The following is a 20,748-nucleotide window of genomic DNA, read 5'->3' as shown; positions in this document are numbered from 1 at the left end:
ATAAAAAAATCTTTTTTTCTTGCTGTTGTACAAGTTTCTGGCTGTCATCCAGGCATTTTCACCCCTATACCACCATCCTACATGCTGCTCTGTTCCTTTCTTCTCTTGGCTTCTCACACAACTCCTCCACTCCCTCACCATCTAGTTGAAAATGATATGGAACTATTTGTTGTTCTACCCCACCTGACTATTTTTGCACATTTGCGCTCACTGAATAAGTGCAAGAGCATGTTCCATTCTCAGGTCAAGAGCAGAATGGACCAGATATAGAATTAAGCTCCCTCTTCCCTATCCCATCGAACACTCCAAAGACAGGGACAGGACAGTTTGGCAGGTCCCCACTGCGTCAGTGAACTATTTTCCAATTAACTGCACAAACTGACCCATGGCTTCTCTGAGAGCATGTGGAGTTAGGGATAGTGTTGTATGCCTTTGTCTGTTTCTAAAAAGTTCAAGAATTTCCACCTCATTTCATGTTGGACTTTTAAGTGAACTGGCAGAAATAGCTTTCCAGTAGAATGTATAATAGTTTCAAATGAGTACAAATTGATTGTGTGTTTTTGTGTTTCTAGATTGCTGATGGGGGTTTGTGAGGGGGAGGAAGAGAAATAAAACTATGAAATGAGATGGCTGGTTTGTCATGAATATACTCTTTAATATGCAGAATTTTACAGCCAGCTAGTCACCTCAATAAGTCAGCAAGCTATACCAGTAAACTTTGTTCTTCTCTGATTATTGGAACTCAGAGTTACCAAAGCGTTAACTTACAGCGCTTATAGAAAACAGGTTGTGGTTTATAGATGTCCCTATAGTGCCAGCTGACTTTTTTAAATTATTAATTCTGAAGAGAACAGTAGTTTGAACAGCTTCATTCAGGCACATTCAACATTACAATAACCATGCATTACAAACTTTACAAAACACACATCCCATCTGTCCGATCAATATCTATCCAAGAGTGGACAAGGGTGTCAAAATATTTTGTTTTGGATTATTAAATGACACAGGCTGATGCATCATTAAACATTACTGGTGGTGACATCCCAAGACTATGATTTCAATTCTGAATTTGCCACTGAGAGGAACGTCTGTGAGAAAAGTTACAATTCGTGAAGTTTACTTTAGAGTCACTGGGCAGTGGCACACAGTGCTCTGGTAAAGACAACCAGTAATGGGGATAGAAACAAAAAATATCAATCTCAATAACATTATAAAATACTCCAACTGTCATAGCACCTCAATGTTATAACTGAAAATGCTCTTACAGTGTTCCGTTATGTTAGATTAATTAACACATTTATATATTTATATAGCCAGGTTTGTGAAGTACTTGATGGCCCTGGGGTCAAAGTTTCAAAGCTGCAGTATATTTCAATAATGGGGCTAGTATTTAGTCATTAATCAATTCTACAATTTTTTAATTTAATAAAGTTACCTGATATGATAAGTCTTTACACTATTCTCCAGCATCTGGACACAGCTTTCAGTACATGGCTGGAATGGAACCCAGACATTAGCCCCAGGGCTGTAAGAAATATTTTCAGGACCTGCTGACATTGAATTTACTCTCCAAATGTAATGCATATACCCCACTACCTACTCTAATCAAAAGATATTCCCTGCCCTAGCACATTCCAAATTGACTCTTCCTTCTTAACTGATGACACCAACACTCGCTGAGGTACAATTCCATAAGCACTGCTCGCCTTCCAGTAACTCACCCAGGGTTGTCATGTTCCACACACATGTTTATAGTGAGTGTTGGCGAGATGTTTGACTGTGGGAGGAATCCAAGCCCCAAAGCCAGCTCTGTTCTCACATTTTAGTGCATTCCAGCTGATTTGCCTGTCTCCACGCTGACACCTCAGCTGAGATAAACAGAGGACTGGAAGTCAATCCCTTGGCGATCAGATGTACACAGTCTTTACTTGGTAAACGATCAGAGGAATTGCCTCTCAGCTACTCCTGTGCACTTCCCTAAATGGTGTTCTGCATACAAGCAGGACAGGATAGCCCCTTAAGACCCAATCCTTACATCCAAATAAATGATATTAAATTTGATGTAGAATTTTTTTTAATAGAAATTTAATCTGCCCAATTCATTTTTTCCAATTAAGGGGCAATTTAGCGTGGCCAATCCACCTACCCTGCACATCTTTGGGTTGCGGGGATGAAACCCACACAAACACGGGGAGAATGTGCAAACTCCACAGTGACTCAGAGCCATGATCGAACCTGGGACCTCGGTGCCATGAGGCAGCAGTGCTAACCACTACGCCACCATGCTGCCCCCTTGATGTAGACCTTAACAAGTGTTTTTAAGTACGTTTGCTGCATCCACCTAACCATGGATCCTTAGTGCTTAGAACCAGGATTTCTGCTGTGATCTAGAATTAAACTTTCCCATTGGAAGCAAAATCTGTTCCCTCAATCACCACCCTCATCCAACAAAGATTGTCAAAAATGGCAGAGACAATGACTGGATTGAGCTCAGCCTGAAAATATTGGCACATTGTACAGAAAGCCAACTGCGTGTTATTAAAAAGGACAAAGGACAGATTTTAAAAATAATGCTCAACTGGCAACTGCCCAGGGAAGGGGCCCAACTCAAAATGTTCACCTGTCTTTTCTCTTGACAAGCAACAGATTTTCTGTGGATCTCTAGTATTTTGTGTTTAAATTTCAGATATTCAGCATTCACAACATTAAAAGCTCCTTCTGGGTTTTTAACTACAGTCATACACCATCAGCAGATTAGTTACGGTCAATATTTTAGAATACCTGGCTTGACACTCTGGGGAAAGTTTTCAATTTCTCACTTTTAGCTGAAACGCTTGTTACCAGAGGACGCCGGTAAATAAGCAGGCCTCTGCTATGTATGAGCCCGGGGAATGATCCAAGCCAGTAAGAACCAATTCTCCCATTTATCATACTAGAGACGTCCTTCCCTCCTTGCTCCAACCTGCTGCTAGCCAGCACTATACATGGAATGTGAAAGGAGTAAAGTCCTCCAAGCAATGCTAGGTATGGGCAACAATATAAAGGAGAAATAGCAATAAGCACACCACTGGAGTGGTTAGGCATGACTGTTCAAAATATAAATACTTCCTCTGAGGGTTTAATCTTTTTTCCGTTGTTACCCTCTCTCATGACTGTAGGGCCTAGCTAGCCTTTGGTGCCTCACTCCATGGACCATTCTTTGCATACCAGACTAGTAAGTGATATTTCTCAATGGAGGACGCATCAAAAGCTTACTCCGAGTACTCATCTGATGCCATCCAGCTATTTGGCACTGGATAGCAGTTAAGAGAGGAATTTAAATGCAGTAGCCAAATTGTTGCAACCTCTGAGATCAGATAACTGGGCTCAATTTAGTCCGGCAAGGTCTGTATGGCTCATTGCACTGCTCAAATGAGCCTTTGTGAGGTAATCATTGAGTGACATCTGCATGCATAAGCTTTTCATTAAGACCACTTATTTTCATTTATCAACATATCCCAGCCCTTCACAATGGAAGTTTGAAATCCATGCATTGTTCAGGGCAATGAATTTCACGCACCCGTTATTTATATTCAGCCTCATTTTGACTGAGGGCACATAATAACCACTGGCATGAGTCAAAAAACAATTCTGACAAATCGGGTTTCAAATGAACACAAGTGGCCATGTTTCATCCTAACCCATTCTAATCCAGGTTTGCTTCACTCCTCTCCACATGGCCCAATCTGCTTCTGAAGCAGAAGGTCCAAATCGTCAGCCAGATTCTAAACAAGATTTGGAGAAGCCACAGCACAAGAGTTTAAAACAAGCAAAAAATCCAGTCCAGCAGACATCAGTTCTCAAATCGCATTCCCTTTCCTTTTTGTAAAAACCCAAGATGTAAATAGGATGCTGGCTGTAGCTCAGCAGGGAGAAGTATGAGAGATCAGGAAAAGTTGAGAGCAGGAAGTCCCCTTTAAACTTTGATACTGAATTAGCCCAGACAAATTATAAAATGTGTACGATTATGAGGTTATTGCCAATTAGGGGCAATTGTGTAATGAGTCTATGGCAACCAGGAGCTGGATTGTGGCTGACTGACCTCACTCTTGGAAAGAGGCTTACAGCCAACAATCAGAAGAGGCAATTTAAGACCGGATTTGAGCCCATGCCCCAGAGGTGAAAAGCTAGTGTTCACTTCAATGCCTCACCCAGTTTGCCTGGATCAGCGCTCTACATAAGGCATGAGAAAATCGTGCAAAAAAGATTGGTGCCGAGGGAGAAGATCCAGCACTAAAAGCTCTAAAACCAATGTAGTACTAGCATCAAATACAATTTTTGTATGGGGTTTTAGGGACTTGTTTTGAGTTTAAGTGCTTGATTCATTGACATTAGATGTGTACTGATGGATCAGGTACCTGAGGGGACTAACAGCTACTGGGAATTCTATGGGGAGGGGAATATGTGCCACCATATTTTCCACATTTGGGGACCATGCATACTGTACCAGCCAAGGCCTTCAGCGGGAATGGAGATTGGGGGGTGAATAACAATGAGGTCACCACCGGTCCATGCACTATCAGCAACCTTCAGTGATGTACAGAGATGCAACTTTTAAATAATAGTCATTTTCTTTTTTCAAAAGCATTCTAAGCTAAGCCTATTGCACATTCCAACAAATTTTTTGATTTTTAAAAAAGGGTACTGTATATTTCATTAGCCAGTAACAGAATCAGAATGTCTGCCGAAATGGTATCGAAGGAAAGACAAAAGAAAATGACAGGAGAATGTGTCACATTGCTCAGCATTAGATAAACATGCCTCAAGGATACACTTGCATGGTCTCAGCCAGAGGTGCAGCTGATCTATAGTCCGGGTTGACAAAGTTGTGTGCTGCTTATTTTTCGGAAACCCCTGGGAGACTCTTCAAAGTGCTTGCCTCAGGCTCGGTTTCACTTAAAGATTATCTCTTTTCCTTTCCAAAAAAAAGTGCAACAAGAGGAAATAAAACAAACAAAAAAGCTCTCAAAGATTAGATATTCTAAGCTTCTGCTGCATAGCTGATCTCTAAAGCAAGTCTCAATTGGGGAAGGGGCAGTCGGGCCGTGGTTCGAGGGTGGATTAGTGTCCATTTATATTTGTTTCTTCTCTCTCTCATTACGAAGTATAAAGTAAAAGTCAAAGATTCACAGGCAGTTCACTCCCGTTTCCCTGCCGACCATTGCTGTGGCAGTGCCCCCGCTGCCACCCCCAACCAGGTAAACAGTGGTGCTAGATTTTGATCGCCCCACTGCATTGCCGTTGTTGTTGACCTCTCCATCGATGGGTTCTGTCGAAATGACCCATGTAGAAGGCCGCCATCTCTTTAGGGAGTATGGAGTTTTAACTCGCTTCTTTATCTTGTCCCCAGAGGAGGCCTGCTTGTTGTCCTGCGTCGTTTCACCTGGGGTGGAGGGGTTGGGTGAAGGTGGTTGGGCAGGGGGGAAAAGAGAACATCGCTGTGTTACTTCAATCAGATCACTACTGTTTTATGTTTGGAATTGAGTTGTTTCAAAATCAGAGAAGCTTTTGCAAATTTTTATCTGCTTTATTTAAAAGTCGATGGGTTTCCCATGATATTGCCTATAGATACTCTGGGATTTGGGGCCATGTTGTGAATTGTAGCAGCTAACATGGCCCCGTTTCTGGAAAGTTATAGCTTGGTTACTCCCTGTGGAGCAATGGTAAAAACAGGCAAATAGAAATATGAGAAGTTCCTTAAGTTTGCCTGGGTCCAGGTGAGAAAAACCCAGGATGAAATGAATACTATCATTCTCCCTTTTTATAAAAGTTTTCCATGTGTAGCCAAGTGTGACACCTAAGCTGGGAATGATGCATACAGCATAGTAGACAAAGGGGGCCAGTATTCAGTTCACCTGGCTTCAGAGTAACCTCTAGGCTAACATTCCAGCAGTAGATTAATTCCAGCTGGACAAGCAGCAGGAAACAGTCTGATACACTGTCTGAATTTCGCTGGTTAAACTCTAGAAGTCAGCCTGTGCACATTTTGGGCTGGAAATTTGTGTCCTTCTGGAGTCAGGAAAAATAATGTTTTTTTCATGGCAAACAAATCGCCTGTATAAAAATGGCTGCATGCAATCTTCCTATTTTTGGGAAGAGGTTCAATTAGGATCAGGTCACGAGCATATACATCTTCTGATGTTGGGTTTATCACCGATAGCTCCAGTGGAAATCTAGATTTCCCATCCCCTAGTATTTTTGAGAGGTCAGGTGAGTTTACAAGGCTCCTGATGACTGTACATGCTGGATATTAGTATGGTAGCTATTGAGGGTACATAGCATCATGGAGGGGCCTTGGGGAATATGAAGAGTCATGGAGATTATAAGTGGTCATGGAGGGTGGCTAGGGAGTGAGGCATATGGGGGTATAAGAATGATGTGAGAAGCTGGGCTGATGTCCAGGGAACTAAGGCGGGCCTTTCAGCCAGCCTTCCTCAGCACCAGCACTCCTTTGACGCTAACTTGAAATTTGGAAAACCCGAACTCCCGTCTCCAGGAGACAAATGCATGACAGGTATAGTCAGGGGTGACGGGCTCAAGTTTCCAAAGTCAGGAAATGGCTCAGCTCACAATTCCTGCACCCAGCACAAAACCCAGCTCCTGCTCTCTGGATTTGGATAATTCAGCGTATCCCTGTGGGGAGGGGTATGCAAACACAAACACTACAAGTGAGTGTAAATTTTGCATCAGCCTCATCTGGAGACTGGGGCGGCATGGTGGCGCAGTGGTTAGCACTGCTGCCTCATGGCGCCGAGGACCCGGGTTCGATCCCGGCCCCGGGTCACTGGCTGTGTTCAGTTTGCATATTCTCCCCGTGTCTGCATGGGTCTCACCCCCACAACCCAAAGATGTGCAGGGTAGATAGATTGGCCATGCTAAATTGGCCCTTAATTTGAAAAAAAAAAGAGTTGGGTACATTCAATTTTTTTTAAAAGCTTCATCTGGATAATGATTTCTATGCAAGCCAAACAGGCAACTAACTGTAAGAAATCTGTATTTTGTCTCTACAAATATAATGTAAGAGCATTGTCAGAAGTAACTGAGTTATAGGATTTTAATTCTCAATTTCTTCCACTTCTCCACCATGGGTGGCTGTTCACTCCCTGCTCGAAGAAATCTCCAGTATTGCACACAGGGGCTCTTCTTTGTCATTGAAAACTTTTGAGTATCAACAGGCAACTCAAAATTGGAGATGGATCATGGAAGAGCTCCATACTCATGCTTAGTGAGCATCTGTATGTGGGTATTTCACATTGGGGAACAAGCAGGACTGTGAATCCTGCCTTATTTCCCTACCAACTTGAGCACCTCAAGCATTGCCCAGGCAGGGACAAGTTAATTCCATACAGACCAGGGTTGGAGACTAGGACCTTATAGTCTGCATGGCTCAGCAATGCCTCACTCTCCTCATTGGACAATGAAGGGAGGACTACCCTAAATGTCAGGAACATTTTCAACAGTCCCTCTTACTTACATTGCATACTACAGCTGTCCAAAATGTTAGCTGATGAAAGATCAAGTGAGTTTGGCCGTTCAGCTCTCCTTCCTTGCCGTCGTGCTACTGGTGCCGTTGGGTGATCCTGGTCACTGGCCAGAGTGCCATCTGTCATACTACACTGGTTGCTGTTGTTATTGTTGTTGGAGTTTGTCCGCCCTTGATCGAGTGAGCGGTCTCTTCTGTCCATTAGCCGCTCAGTAATAATGTCATCACGTGTGGCCTGTTGCTCCCTCCTCAGGAGTGGTTCGTGCTCATCTGGGCTGGAGTTAATGTTCACTCTGCTGTCGTCCCCACTAAACTGAGTCTGGAGGGTCTCATGGCCCTGGTGGCTTGAAGAGTTGGGTGTCTGAGGACCAGATACCGAACCATTAACATACTGCTTAACCACTGGATGTGGATTTCCTGCATGACATCTTCCGGCAATGCCATTCGCTGTGACAGTTACCACTTGGGGCTCACCCGCATTTATCGTGTTCATTTTTGCCACTCCTGTCTCCACCTGCTTAAGATTTGATTTGTGCTTACTGCTGAACTTCAGCCGTGATTCCTTGGTCACGTTTTTAGTGTTGAGTGGGAGGCTGGTGGGTCGCTTCGGGATGTTCTGTTGCTTGGGGAGAGGGTACATCTGTGTGGCTGGGATGTCAGGGATCAAGCATGCCTGGCTGGTGCTTGGCTGGGAGAAATCTTGGTGCCCGGTTACTTCAGCTGCCAGCTTGATTAGAGGATAAAGCAAACTGGGATTGCTTCCACTAAGAGGATCAGGCCCACTGAACTGCTTGAGGGAATGCTCCATCAAGTTTTCATCTGAGCTCTCCTTGAGGTTCTTGTCCACCTCTTTAGGGTCTAGCTTGTTGGTCTCCAGGTCTTCTTCAGTCAACTGCAGACACACTGGGGTTGGGCCCAACGGCAGCAGCAAATTCCCTGCGTGCGTGTTAATGTCATCAGAGTACTGCGTTTCCGATATGGTGGACATGGCGGTGCTGGGAGTAAGGCCTGCTGTGTTCGTAGTGGTGGTGGTTCCAGACAAGCTGGTAACACTAGTTTCCGGGCTGGGGATGCGAGCCTGGGCCTGCTGTCTTTCGTAGTTGATGGAGTTGCGATTTTTCTCACTGGTAGTCGACGGGGTACCAGACGTGGAATTGTCTGTGGAGATGTTTTTCACCATCCCTTCAGAGTGGTGAAGGGAGTCTTCGATGTATGAGGACGATGAATAATCTGGGTAAGGACCCATCTTTGGCACTCGTCGATTGTGTGAAAGGTTCCTGAAATAAAAGAAGCCCAAAGATCAAGTAACATAATACTGGTAAACAGAATAATGGGGATGTAGGGGATAGAATAGGAAATGGGGGTACTGGGAGACCGGTGAATATTCAGGTTAAAGGAAGAAACATGAATGAAAGCTCCAGCTGCAGGTGAGTTGAGTCACTTGGGCAGCATTAGGGAGGTGGAAGGAGGCCAATTTTGACCTGGGAAATGTATCTCGTGGAACGCTCACCTCAGAATCAATGCTGAGACTGCAACCTGGTTGAAAAAGAGACAATGATTGAGAGGTGGTGGGAGGGGGTGATATTAGTGGCTAGGGAACAGAGTCTGTGGTGGATGCTGAAGACAATGGCTTTGATCATGCAAATGCTTAACTGTGGGAATTGCGCTTCTCCAAGATTGAATACTGGACAAACAATTTGAAGCGGAGAGACAGTGGAAGGGTGAAGAGAGGTGGTGGTAAAGTAGAACTGCATACTGTTACCATGCAAAAGCTGACCTCGCCTCTCAGGGATGCCATCACCAAGAGTTTGCATGTACATAAGGAACAGGAGTGGGCCAAGAACAGATTCCTGAGGGACTCTGGAGGTAATGGTACAGGGGGTGGGAAAATAAGCTATAGCTGGAGATACTCTGGTAATGGCTGGCTAGGTAAGAGTTGAACCAAGAAAAAACAATCCCATTGAGCTGAGCAATTGAGGAAAAGTGTGAAAGGAGGGGATTGACCAGGTCAAAGGATGAAAGAGGTCAAGGAGGAAAAATACACCACAGTCAAGGTCAAAGGACATTATTTGTGATTTTGACTGGAGCAATTTTAGTACTGTGGTAGAGATGGAAACCTAATTTGAGAAACTCAAAATTTGGTCACAGGAAAATTAGAAGGAATTTGGGAAGTGATGACACTTTCAAGAACTTTGGGGATGAAATGGGAGTTAGTGATGGATGACACAAGCAACGAGTAATGATGGTGGCTTTAAAGGCAAGGTGAACGGCATCTGAAGAGTGGAAACTTTAGTGGGTATGAGGTCAAGGAAGCAACCAATGGTCTCATTTACAAAGGACATGAGGTGAGATAATAAGCAAAGTCACAGGTTTGGGTTTGGAGGAGGTTTGGCTTAGCGAGCAAGGAAGAAGCAGCAGAAGCAGCTGGATGAATTGTCTCAATATAGTAATAATGGCATTCATGAGCTCCTTGTATTGGTTGGAGCTGGTGACAGAAGAAAGGGATTTAAAAGAGGAGGAATAGGTAAATTGGGGCTGCTGCTTTTAAGGAGGCAGATGTAGGAATCTCACTGGGTCCGTCGGGGAAAGTTAAGATGGGAGCAGAGAGTAACTTTGAGCTTATCTGTGTGGGATTCAAGCATAGAACAGCAAGAGGAACGTAGGAAAGCAGGGGATAGTGATGGGCTGGGGCAGTGATACAAAGGAGAGGAGACAGTACCCAAGTGGGAAGAAGTCAAAAATCGTGCCACAGTAAAGGGAGGAGACAGATAAGAAGGTTCTGAGAGAAAAAATGGAATTAGAAATATTGCGCTTGGGTCTGAAGCTGCAGCCAAAATGTACTCAAGGAAATTCAGATTGCATTGGCATGCTACTAGTTTGCCGTTTGGCTACCTACCGTTCATTCTGCATGGCTGTTGTAGTAAATTGTGACATGGGATTGACTGTGGGACTCACGGATTTGTTTCGATCCCACATCACCATGAGTTCTGCCATCCTCTCTTCTGCACATTGAGCTGTGAGCCTAGCCTCTGCATCCTGGTCCCAGCAATCGTCCATTGTTTCCTTCAGCGACCGGACAGCCTGTGGAGCAGAGCAACAATTTTTTCATTTTCCAGTTCCAATGCATCTTTAAAAAAAACTTTCCTTTCCCATTCTTGCTTGAAGGAGAGGACTCTTACTGGAGATTGGTAGGTTCATAGGTGTTAATTGTATCAACTGAAGTTAAGTACATACAGATGAATGGCAATGATTGGATGGTTACTTGAGCCCAGAGATAGTACTGTAATGGTAATGTCATGTGACTAGGAATTCAGAGGCCCAGGCGAATGCTCTGGGGCATGGGTTCAAATCCCACCATGATAGCTGGTGGAATTTAAAAATGGGTAGTGTGCCGAGCTGTGTATGATGTTGGTTTAAATTTTGATATTTCGTGGAGGCGTGCATTTGAATTACACCACTGCCAAAGTTTCAGTTAATTCGTATTTGAGGCACTTCAGTCAACACCTTTGGACAGACAAGTATTACCTCACTCTGTGACAGGGGCAAAGCTCACGCCCATGTCCTCTGTCAGAGAATGCAAAACATCCACAGCCTTAAAACCCTGGCGTCGGCCCTGTCTGCACTCAAGGTGTCGCGATGGTTCAAGCACGCGATTGGACTCGCATCTGAACTGACCTCGAATGGAATTTCGAATTGTCCGCAGGTCCTGAGACTTCCCTTGGAAACTTCAGTTTCACACTTTGAGCCATCTGGCAGAAATTCCTTCTGTGCCTTTCTATTCCCTGTATGAAGGGGTTTCCCATTTGCGCTGCTGTCACACCCTCCACATCTTCGCCTTGTCAACAGCCTAGATACTTGTGGCATTCCATCCTGCCATCCAGGGGTAACGGCGGCCTCCAATGAAGGGTTCTCCATTTGGGAGTCCTCCCCTTTACCATTGGGGTATTTGTGTGGAGGGTGTTGCTTGCATCATTCCCATATAACAAATCATTAAGGTGGTTCACAGACTTGGGTGGCACGGTGGCGCAGTGGTTAGCACTGCTGTCTCATGGCGGCGAGGATCTGGGCTCAATGCTGGCCCCTGGTCACCGTCCATGTGGACTTTGCACATTCTCCCCGTATCTGTGTGGGTCCCACCTCCACAACCCAAAGATGTACGAGGTGGACTGGCCATGCTAAATTGCCCCTTAATTGGAAACATTAATAAATAAAAAAACAAAAGATGGTTCACAGGTTTCCTGGCCACCTGTATTTTCTGTAGCCTAAGGGGTTTGTGTTCAGTGTCTGCGTAGGTTACAGCACCAGGGACCCGGGTTCGATTGCAGCCCCGTTTTGGTCATTGGAAGGGGCTGCTCCTCAAATTCTGGTGGCACATGAGTCCCAGGTTTCTGATATTTGGGCACGATATGGAGGATCTCCTTGTGAGCCTGCACCTCGCTCGCAACTGATCTAATTATTGACACTTTTGGTGAACTGAGAGATCAGCAGGAGCAAGTGGCCATTAACATGTCCAGGCAGTGGGAAGTTGAGGGACTTCATAGAATACCTACAATGCAGAGGAGGCCATTCGGCCCATCGCGTCTGCACCAACCCTTCAAAAGATCATCCCACCTACACCCAAAACCCACCCTACGCTAAGGGGCAATTTAGCACGGCCAATCCACTTAATCTGCACATCTTTGGTCTGTGGTAGGAAGCCAGAGCACCCGGAGGAAACCCATGCAGAAAAGGGGAGAATGTGCAAACTCCACACAGACATTCACCCGAGGTCGGAATCGAACCCGGGTCCCTGGTGCTGTAAGGCATAGGTACTAACCACTGTGCCACCGTGCTGTCCAACTATCTGCTCCTCTTCAACAGTGATATTAGCGCCCAGGTTCCCTGGAGAGTAAGTACGCAGTGTTCAATAGTACACCAGAGGCCTTCTGCGACCACTGGTCACTGCAGGGGTTGTCCCGGGTGCAGCCTGTTAAGTTATTACATTTCATTTCAAAGTTTTGTTTTTTACCATTACGGTGCCCTTTTAATAGGGTTTCAATTAGATTATTTGTTAATTAGTTTATTGATTATAAAAAAGAGCATATAAAGAGATCCTTACTGTCACAAGAGTAGAGTGGAGTCAGAAGATTTGTACCTGCAATGTTTCCACTCTGTGAATAAATCTATTCAAAGTAAAGACTAGCTTTGGATGCTTCCTTCACCGACTTGCTATTACAAATAGAACAATAGGTGGGGAGGAAGGGGAAAGAGTTCTCGCAGTCCCTTCAGTACCTCATTGAGTTCTATGCCTGGACAACGAATGTGACGGAGCCATTCAAGAGGGAGACCATCACCAACATGCTTGATAATATCCTCATCTGACATAAATACTTACTTCCCAATAGGAGTCACTGTGTGACAATCAGGAGTAGAAACCACAGCTGATTTTTCCTTCTCTAGCATGGGCCAATTATAGCCACTACTGCCCAGGTTAAAACCAATAACTGAAATGAGAGTGCCCAGAGGAATTTTGGATCCTCCAGGACAGAGTAAACTGTCATTTGTAGACTGTCATTCCTTCAACCAGAGGCTGGAATTGAACTTTTTCCTGGAGGAAAAAGACCAGCGTCTAGCCCACTATGCTATCCTCAATTTACATTCAGGAAAATCATTGCGCCAGCTGTTAGGTGAGAAAAGTGTAAGAAATTTTCTTTGCTTACCAGGCTGTTCTCTTTCCAAGCTTCAGGAAATTTGGGACGCTGCTTCTCTCTGGAGACCAAATGCTGCATATCCTCAAAGGTGGGATGGTTCCCCACCTCTGCCTGAAAAGCCATCTGGTAGTCGGGAACTGACTCTCCTGATCATGGGGCAAATAAAATTCATGTTAGAAGCACTGAGGAGCTTCAGTATGGAAACTTGTGCACAAACCTTAACTAATCTTAGCAATCGCACTGAAGAGCACAGGGGTTAGCAGCATGTCTTGTGTTTTAGAACAAAGTCGCAAGGTTTGCACTACTGAAAGATACAAATTAGGAGCAGGAAGAAGTAGGCCAAATGGCCCCTCAAGCCTGCTCTGCCATTCAACAAGATAATTCATGGCTGATCTGATTGTGGCCTCAACTCCACATTCCTGCCTATCCCAGGTAACCTTTGACTCCCTTGTTAGTCAAGAATCTATCTAACTTTGCCTTAAAAACATTCAATGACCCTGCCTCCACAGCTCTCTGGCGAGGAGAGTTTTCAAGATTCACAACCCTTTGAGAGAAAAATAAATTCTTCATCTCCATCTTAAATGGGAGACTCCTTATTTTTAAATTGTATCCCCAATACGAGTCCTAATCTGATCAAAAAGGGAAATATCCTTTCAGCTTCTACCCTGTCAAGTCCCCTCAGGATCTCATATGCTTCAGTAAGAATACCACTCATTCTTCCAAACTCCAATGGATATCGGCCCAGCCTATTCAACCTTTTCTCGTAAGATAAACCTCCCATCCCAGATATCAATTGAGTGAACCTTTTCTGAACTGCTTCTAACACTTTCTTAAATAAGGAGATCAAAATTGAACACAGTACTCCGGACGTGGTCGCACCAACTGCAAGAAAAGATCCCTATTTTCAAATTCCATTTTGGACGTACTGGCACTGGAGGGTGTGCAGAGGAGATTCACTCGGTTAATCCCAGAGCTGAAGGGGTTGGATTACGAGGAGAGGTTGAGTAGACTGGGACTGTACTCGTTGGAATTTAGAAGGATGAGGGGGGATCTTATCGAAACATTTAAAATTATGAAGGGAATAGATAGGATAGATGCGGGCAGGTTGTTTCCACTGGCGGGTGAAAGCAGAACTAGGGGGCATAGCCCCAAAATAAGGGGAAGTAGATTTAGGACTGAGTTTAGGAGGAACTTCTTAACCCAAAGGGTTGTGAATCTATGGAATTCCTTGCCCAGTGAAGCAGTTGAGGCTCCTTCATTAAATGTTTTTAAGGTAAAGATAGATAGTTTTTTGAAGAAAAAAGGGATTAAGGGTTATGGTGTTCGGGCCGGAAAGTGGAGCTGAGTCCACAAAAGATCAGCCATGATCTCATTAAATGGCGGAGCAGGCTCGAGGGGCCAGATGGCCTACTCCTGCTCCTAGTTCTTATGTTCTTATTACAATAAACAACATCATCCTATTGTTTTTTTAATCACTTGCACCTGCATGCTAACGTTTTTGTGGCTCATGTACCAGGAGAGCCAGATGCCTCTGTACCTCGGAGTTCTGCAATCTCTGTCCATTTAAATAATGAGCTGCTTTTCTATTCATCCTGCCAAAGTAGACAAGTTGACTTGTTTCCCAACATTATACTCCATCTGCCAATTCTCTGCACACTCACCTAACATATCTATATTCTTTTGCAGACTCCTTGTCATCTTCACAACTTACTTTTCTACTTATCTTTGTGTCATTAGCAAATTTAACAACCATACATTCATCCAAGTCACTGATATAATCTGTAAATCGCTGATCACTGTGGCACTTGTCACATCTTATCTGCCAACCCGAAAGTGACCCATTTATGCCTGCTCTCCATTTCTTGTTCGTTAACCAATTTTCTATCCATGTTAAGATGTTACCCCTATACCACAAACTCTTATTTTGTAGTAACATTTGATGTGGCAACTTGCCAAATGTCTTCTGGAAGTCTAAGTATAGCAAATCCACAGGTTTCCCTTTATCCATATTGCTTATTATTTCCTCAAAGAACTCCAAAAATTTAGTTAAACATGATTTCCATTTCACAAAATTATGTTGACTCTGCCTGACTGCATTGAGATTTTCTAATAATAGATTCTAGCATTTTTCCTCTGACAGATGTTAAGCTAGCTGGCTTGTAATCTTCTGTTCTCCTTTCTTGAATAGAGGAGTCACATTCACTATTTTCCAATCTGACAGGATTTTTCCAGAAACTCAGGAATTTTGTAAAATTAAAACCAATGCACCTCCTATTTCGGCAGATACTTCCTTTAAGATCCGAGGATGGAGTCGATCAGGACCTGCGGATTAGTCAATTTTTAGTTCTAAGAATTTTCTCAGTACCCTTTCCCGGGTGATTCTAACTGTTTTATGTTCCTCCCTCCCTTTCACCTCCTGATTCACATTTATTTTTGGGATGTTATTTGCATCCTCTATGGTGAAGACAAGGCACAAAATATCTGCTCAATTCATCCGTCATTTCCTTATTTTCCATTATTACTTCTCAGATTCTCTCTAGAGAGAGGACCACAGATCACTTTATTTACTCTTTTCCTATTTAAACACCTGTAGAACGCCCATCGATGCTTCTGCAATGCCCATCAGGTCATACATATTTTTTTCAATTTAGGCTATCTGTTTTGTAGCAAATGCAACATGCATTCCGATACAAGGCCTTTAGTTCTTTATTTCTGTAACCTCTAGCCATATTTGCTGGCGCACTCTTAGGTTTGTGCACTCTGCCCATTCCCGCCATGCTCTGATCATCATTTTCCGTATTGCTATGTTGCTTTGTCTTCTTTGCTTAATTTATTATTTCTGCCCATGCTTAATCCCTCACTCCACTATTTAGTTTAAAGTCCTCTCTACTGTCCTACTTTTACAACTCATCAGTACACTGGTCCCAGCACAGTTCAGGTGAAGACCATCCAACAGTACAGTTCTTTATTTCCCCAGTACTGGTACCAATGCTCCATGAATCAAAACCAATTACTCGCACACCAATCTTTGAGCCATGCATTTAACTCTCTAACCTTATTTACTCTGCGCCAATTTGCTCGCGTCTCAGGTAGTAATCATGGCATTCTCAGTTGCAGTCCCAGGGGTCAGGAAGCAAACAGATCTCCGGTCAGTGCATCAAAACTTGGGTGGAACACAAATACCTCTCCCTAGATTACGGTCCTTTGCAAGGAGTAGGTGAAATTTCGGTAGGAAGGGAAGCGGGCAAGTCTTTTCCCAAACCTCCCCATCCCCACATCATCCCATCTCTTGTCAATAGGACAAGAATGGGGATTCGCTGCAGAGCGGAAAGAGATGCTCTTTGCTTTTTCTCCTTGCTTTGTAACTTTTAAATCTTTAGAGAGAGGTCTTGCCCTGCTGTAGCTGAGGCTACATGGGAAATGAAATGAAAAGAAAAGAAAATCGCTTATTGTCACAAGTAGGCTTCAAATAAAGTTACTGTGAAAATCCCCTAGTCGCCACATTCCGGCGCCTGTTCGGGGGGGGGAGAGAGCTGATTGATAAGTAGTTGGCACAGTTGGTAAGTCTTTACAACTTTCATCAATTATAGTTTGAAAAGAAGTTTTGTGGTTTATAATCTGCAAGGGCTCTAATTGGTAGTAACGAAGACAAGCAAAGAAGGGCCACAGAAATTTGGATTTAATCTAATATCAAGCATCTTCAAAAGCTTTAATTTAAAAGGGCAAGTCATGGCAGGAGAACTCAAAGCCTTGGTTTGTTCCTCTTGCTGCATGTGGGAGGCCAGGAACATTTCCAGTGCCCGGGGCCAGCATGTGTGCAGGAATTGTCTCCAGATACAGCTCCTGGAAGCCCACGTTTAGGAGCTGGAGCAGTGGCTGGGGACACCGTGGAGCACCCGTGAGGCAGAGTGTGTCATGGATAGCACGTATAGAGAGGTGATCACACTGCAGGCTCAGACTCCACAGGCAGGAAGGGAATGGGTGACCACGAGGCAGACCAAGAGAGATAGGCAGGCAGTACAGAAATCTCCTGTGGCCATTCCCGTGCAAAACAGATATACCGTTTTGGATATTGTTGAGGGCATGATCTCTCAGGGGAAAGCAGCAACAGCTAAATTCGTTGCACCATGGTTGGTTTTGCATCAGAGGAGGAGGAGTAAAAAGTGTGGGAATGCAATATTTTCAGGGATTCAAATACAAGGGAAATAGATAGGTGTTTTGTGGCCGCAAACAAGACTCCAAGATGGTATGTTGCCTCCCTAGTTCTAGTGTCAAGGATGACTCGGAGTGGTTACAGTACATTCTGGAGGGGAGGGTTAACAGCCAGTGGTTGTGGTACACATCGGTACCAACGACAAAGGAAAAAAATGAGGTCCTGAAAGCAGAATATAGGGAATTAGGAAGAAAGTTGAGAAGTTGGACCTCAAAGGTAGTGATCCCAGGATTACTACCCGTGCCACTTGCTAGTCATAGTAGAAATAGTGGGATGTATCGGATGACTACGTGGCTGAAGAGATGGTTTGAAGGGGAGGGTTTCAGATTCCTGGGGCATTGGGACCAGTTCTCAGGGAGGTAGGACCTGTACAAACTGGATGGCTAAGACCTGGGCAGGACCAGGACTGATGTCCTTGAAGGGGTACTTACTAGAGCGGTTGGGAAAGGTTTAAACTAATATGGCAGTGACTATAACATGGTAGAATTCTTTATCAAGGTGAATAGAGAGGTAGTTGATTCTCAGACCAAGGTCCTGAACCTCAATAAAGGTAAATATGACGGTGTGAGGCATGAGCTGGTTATGGCAAACTGGGAAACATTATTGAAAGGAAGGACAGGGGACAGGAATGGCAGGCATTCAAGGAACAAATGGGTAAACTCCAAAAGTTGTTTATTCCTATTTGGTACAAGAGTAGAAAGGGAACTGTGGCCAAACCATGGCTTACAAGAGAAATTCGAGAGAGTATTAGATTCAAAGAATTAAATTCAATGGCATACAAATGAGCAAGAAAAAGCAATAGACCTGAGGATTGGGAAGAGTTTAAAATTCAGTAAAGAAAGACAAAGGGATTGATTAAGAAGGGGAAAATATAATTTGAAAGTAAGGTGGTAGTAGCGACATTGATAATCTAGAAGCAGTTGCGCAGCACTTTAGGCTGGGGGCGGTGTCAAGGGAAATGCCGATTTGGGGGGAAACACAGATTTGAGCCAGGATGGGAGTTTTTGGAGATGGGCGTTAGGGCACTAAAAGATTTGTATCTGGGTGGCCGGTTTGTGGGACTGAAGGAGCTGGAGGAGAAATATGGGTTGGGGCAGGGGGAAATGTTTCGGTATGTGCAGGTCCGAGATTTTGCTAAGCCGGAGACACAGAGCTTTCCAGTGGCGCCGGCCCCCATACTGTTGGAGGAGGTGCTGACGACGGGGCAAGTGGATAAGGGGGTGGTGTCAGCGATTTATGGGGCAATTCTGGGAGAAGATAATAATAATAGCTTATTGTCACAAGTAGGCTTCAATGAAGTTACTGTGAAAAGCCCCTAGGCACCACATTCCGGCGCCTGTTTGGGGAGGCTGGTACAGGAATTGAACCCGCGCTGCTGGCCTTGTTCTGCATTACAAGCCAGCTGTTTAGCCCACTGTGCAAAACCAGCCCCTTAGGTATCGCTGGAGGGGATTAAGACAAAGTGGGAGAAGTCGTTGGAAGAGGCATGAGGAGGGGTTGTAGTGTGAGATGCTTTGGAGTGTGAATGCCTCAACTTTGTGCGCGAGGTTGGGGCTGATACAGCTGAAGGTAGTGTATAGGGCGCACCTCACAAAGGCAAGAATGAGCCGTCTCTTTGAGGGGGTAGAGGATTTTTGTAAGCGTTTCCGGGGGCGGGGGGGTGGGCGCTGCCGCTGCAAAGCACGTTCATATGTTTTGGTTCTGTCCAAAGCTGGAAGGATATTGAAGGGAGGTTTTCAGAGTAATTTCGAGGGTGGTACATGTGAGACTTGAGCTGGGTCCTCTGGAGGCCATGTTCGTGACAATGGATCAGCCAGGGTTGGAAGCGGGTGTGGAGGCAGATGTTTTAGACTTCACCTCGCTGATGGCCCGATGGCAGATCCTGTAGGGGTGGGGGTCAGTCTCTCCACTTGGCGGGGGTTCTGTTGGAGTTTTTAACACTCTAGAAGGTGAAATTTGAGTTGAGGGGAAGGATGAAAGGGTTCTACAATTCATGTATTTTGTTCATTGTGCACTTTCAAGAATTGGATGACATTGAACATTGGGGGAGGGGGGGGAACTGTTGGACTGTGTATGTTGTTGATGATTATGTATGGGTGGACGGTGGATTCCTGATTCCTTTTCTTTGATGTTTGTATTTAAAATGTTGGGGGTTGATGGGAGGAGGGGATTGTTGACCAGGAGTTTGACATTGTATTTGTTACTGTTGATTGATTATTGTTGGTGGGTTTAAATTTGGATGAAAATGTGAAAAAGGAGAATAAAAATATTTTAAAAAGACATAACTGAGGAACTAAATTTGTACTTTGCTTCTGTCTTCACAAAGGAAGACATGAATAATGTACCGGAAATGTTGGGAAGCACAAGTTTTAGTGGGGAGCTTGGATGGGCCAGGTGTCGAGGGTAAAATTAACAGGGGTAGAGCCAAAAGGGGAGGATAGCAGTGAATAGAGGCGCATGCCCCCAGTGAGGCTGATAACATGGAACATGCAATGGCTCAATGGACTGGTGAAAAGGTCTCGGGTCTTTGCACATCTAAGGAGTTTAAAAGCAGAGGTGTTTTCTCTGCATGAGGCACACCTCCGTGTGAAGGATAGGTTAGGCTAAGAAAGGGATGGGTGGGACAGTTTTTCCACTCAGGGTTTGATTCAAAGTCGTGGGGGGTGGCCATTTTGATAAGCAAGAAAATGGGGTTTGTGAGCACAAAGAAAGTGATGGACCCGGGTGAGAGATATGTGACGGTGAGCGGGGTATTAGAGGGGATGCCGGTGGTACTGGTGAATGTATATGGACTGAATTGGGACGATGTAGATTTTATGAGGGGGTTCCTGGCAGTGATCCCAGGTTTGGCCATGCACCAGTTGATTATGGGAGGAGATTTTAATTGTGTCCTAGAGCAGAGAGATCGAGCCCCAGGTCAATGGGTAGGATACGAATGGTAAAGGAGCTGGGCAAGTTTATGAAAAAGATGGGTGTGGTGGACCCGTGGGGTTTCAAAAACCCAGGCAAAAGGGAGTGTTCCTTTTTCTCACATGTTTATAGTGTGTATTAATGAATCAACTTTTTTATGGTGAGCCGGGAGGTTTAGATTGGGGTGGAGGGGGCAGAATACACGGGGATAGTAATCTCGGACCATGCGCCCCATTGGCTGGAAATGCGGCTTAGATTGGGACGGGAGCAGAGGCCGGGGTGGAGGCTTGATTCGGGGTTTTTGGCAGATAGAGGGTTTTGCGATAAAGTGCAGGCTGTGATTAATGATTATGTAGAATTGAACCAAAATGGGGAGGTGCTGGCGGCCACATTTTGGGAAGCACTGAAAGCGG

At 44.6% G+C, this 20,748-nt stretch overlaps 1 protein-coding gene across 2 annotated transcripts in view; it reads right to left on the bottom strand.

The window, feature by feature from the left end:
• Nucleotides 1-631: 631 nt before the first annotated feature.
• bmpr2b (bone morphogenetic protein receptor, type II b (serine/threonine kinase)) overlaps nucleotides 632-20,748 on the bottom strand; it is a 392,181-nt gene continuing 372,064 nt past the window's right edge. For both annotated transcript variants that reach the window (XM_038786943.1, XM_038786948.1), the window contains exons 10-13: nucleotides 13,222-13,358; nucleotides 10,419-10,603; nucleotides 7,514-8,799; nucleotides 632-5,422 (exon numbers count right to left, since the gene is read on the bottom strand). In XM_038786943.1, the coding sequence (XP_038642871.1) occupies nucleotides 5,166-5,422; nucleotides 7,514-8,799; nucleotides 10,419-10,603; nucleotides 13,222-13,358 (1,865 nt within the window). In that variant the 3' untranslated portion in view covers nucleotides 632-5,165. The remainder of the gene's footprint in view (nucleotides 5,423-7,513; nucleotides 8,800-10,418; nucleotides 10,604-13,221; nucleotides 13,359-20,748) is intronic.

The sequence above is a fragment of the Scyliorhinus canicula genome, chromosome 2, assembly GCF_902713615.1.
Source record: "Scyliorhinus canicula chromosome 2, sScyCan1.1, whole genome shotgun sequence".
NCBI classification, from domain to species: Eukaryota; Metazoa; Chordata; class Chondrichthyes; order Carcharhiniformes; family Scyliorhinidae; genus Scyliorhinus; species Scyliorhinus canicula.
This window is presented reverse-complemented; position numbering and strand designations above follow the sequence as displayed.